The 2377-nt window shown below is 52.4% G+C and overlaps 1 protein-coding gene across 1 annotated transcript in view; it reads left to right on the forward strand.

Moving 5' to 3' along the window:
• LOC103765063 (exocyst complex component 6B) overlaps window positions 1-2377 on the forward strand; it is a gene marked incomplete at its 3' end in the record, with an annotated part of 60803 nt that overhangs the window by 46716 nt on the left and 11710 nt on the right. The window contains exons 5-6 of the mRNA XM_029963724.1: window positions 1335-1406; window positions 1792-1889. Of these exons, the coding sequence (XP_029819584.1) occupies window positions 1335-1406; window positions 1792-1889 (170 nt within the window). The remainder of the gene's footprint in view (window positions 1-1334; window positions 1407-1791; window positions 1890-2377) is intronic.

Below are 2377 nucleotides of genomic sequence, written 5' to 3' on the forward strand. Positions count from 1 at the left end.
CAGGAGCTTCCCGGTGTTCCCCGAGTCCATCCCAGCAGTCGTGTTGCCTGGAAAGCTGCCTCCTTCCCCTGAGCTCCCGTGTTCCTAAACACAGAGCTGAACACCCCACTGGGGTGTAAACCCGTGTTTGTTTTCCTTTCAAGTGGGATTTTCTCCGAGGTGGGACCGTGAGGGGGGGCCAGGCCCGACCGCGGGGCTCCTCAGTTCCCCTCGCCTTTGTTGCCCTCCCAGGGTTGTTTCAAGTGATGCCAAACTTGCTGCGTGAAGTGGCTGCCAGGAGAGGGCTTTGCAGGAGTCAGGGAGCGTTCCATGATCTCCCAGCACCGCTCCTGTGGTCATCACCCCTTTTTCTCTGGGCACAGCTCCCCCTCCAGCTCCCACACACACACCAGTGCCCTCCATCCCATACTGGGGCCTGAGGGGAGCTCCCATCTTGGGGAGGTTGTTTCAGTTCTTCCAGTTCAGCCAAATTTGTCCCCGGATTTTCTTCCTCGCCGCAGACAGGGACATCTTCTATCACTTCTGAGAGCTTTAGGGCGTTATCTTTCCTTCTGACTCTTTTTTTTTTTGGACAGTGAGCTGGAAAACGTGTGTCTTCCAGCCTTTCCCACTGATTAATGGAGTTGTTCCTCCTGGAGTTTCCAGTGAGCTTTAAATCTGTTCCCTTTAAATCCGCTTCTCTTTCCAGCTCGTGATCCCTGATTCTATATTTGGGCAAAATCTGCCTGAGACTTTACATGTTTCAGCACAGGGAGGCTTTTCTGTGTCCAGAGTGAGCACGTGGGGGACAGGGGATGGCTCTGGGGGGGACACACACCAGTGCTGTCACTGCGCTCAGTTGTGTCTTTAGGGTTTTGAGCAGCGTCCTGACCTACAATAAATCCTCGTGTTGGAGTTCTGACCATTAATTTGTTGGAATACAAGAAGTTTTCCCTCAGCCCGAGCCGCTGATGCTTCATTACCATCAGACACAACACAGTAAATATTGGATGAGGAGCTGCTGGCGTCCTGCTCCGGCAGTGGTGTTGATTTGCTTCATCTCCTCTCGCTCTCCCAGCAGCTCCTGGGGAATCTTAGAGACACTTCAGGTATCTCTGGAGCACCCAAAGTCCTTCTTCATCATGGAGAGCCTGGAGAGGGGCATTAGGAGGAGAGATACCCTTATCACCCCCCCTGCCCTGGCCCTGGGTGACACTGCTGCAGGATAAAAGCTGCTGGTCATTAGGCCCTGCATTTATTATCGCTCCAGAGATAACACAGGAGGGCTGAGGGCAGGATTTTTTTCCGTGTTGTGAACTTTAAACCCATGTTTTCCTCTCTCCCCTTCTTTCCAGTCCTACTGCTCCGACCCGAGCCTGGTGTTAGACTTGAAGAACCTCATTGTCCTCTTTGCTGACACACTCCAGGTACACAGTGGGTGGGGACCACTCCTTCTCTCACTCCATGGTCCTGCTGCCCACAGATGTGCCCACCACAGGGTTCAACACCTGGTGGGGGCTGGATGTGGTGGCCTGGCTTCTTTTTTGGGGTGTCAGTGCATGGATTGTGGCACCTGATGGACAACCTGCTTTGCTTGGTGCCTCAGAGTGGCCAAGGACCAAACCTTTGATAGTCCTTGGTCCTACCCTTGGTCAATCAGCCCCTAAATCCCTCCATCAGCCCCATTCACCTCTGGGGTGGGGATAGAGGAGGGTTTGCCCATGTGCTCCCTGTTGAATAGAGAAAATAAATCTTCACCTGTCTGTTGGTGGCTTTTTTTCCCCCTGAAGTTTCTCTCTTCCCTCATCCCAGGGCTATGGCTTCCCAGTGAACCAGCTCTTTGACATGCTGTTGGAGATCCAGGACCAGTACAGTGAAACCCTCCTGAAGAAATGGTCAGGAGTTTTCAGGTAAGAGGCTCTTCCAGCAGACCCAGGAGATGCCCCTCACGGAGGCATTTTGGCCCCTAAATAAAATCTTTTGAGGGATTAATCAGAGAATCACAAATGTTTTGGGCTGAAAGGGGTAAAAGCTCATCTTGTTCCACCCCCTACCACGGGCAGGGACACCTTCCAGCATCCCAAGTTGCTCCAAACCCCTTCCAGCCTGGCCTTGGATGCTTCCAGGGATGGGGAAAGCACCATAATTGCGAGTTCATGTTTAAATTTTGGGCAGCAGTAAGGTTCAGTAAGATCCTGGACTTTTCCTGGAGCAGGGAGAGCCAGTTTAAGTAGAGTTGTGGGGATCCTGCCTGTGCTGGACAAGGTCATGGTTTCATTATGGAGCTCACATGGACACTCAGGAGATGGAAGGATGCAAAAATCTGGGGTTACAGTAAAGTTAGTGTGGAAAATGGACATGGAGCTGCTGCAGAGAGTCCAGAGGAGGTGCTGGAGAT

This window comes from Manacus vitellinus, unplaced genomic scaffold, assembly GCF_001715985.3.
Source record: "Manacus vitellinus isolate BGI_N305 unplaced genomic scaffold, ASM171598v3 scaffold_61_pilon, whole genome shotgun sequence".
Taxonomy (NCBI): domain Eukaryota; kingdom Metazoa; phylum Chordata; class Aves; order Passeriformes; family Pipridae; genus Manacus; species Manacus vitellinus.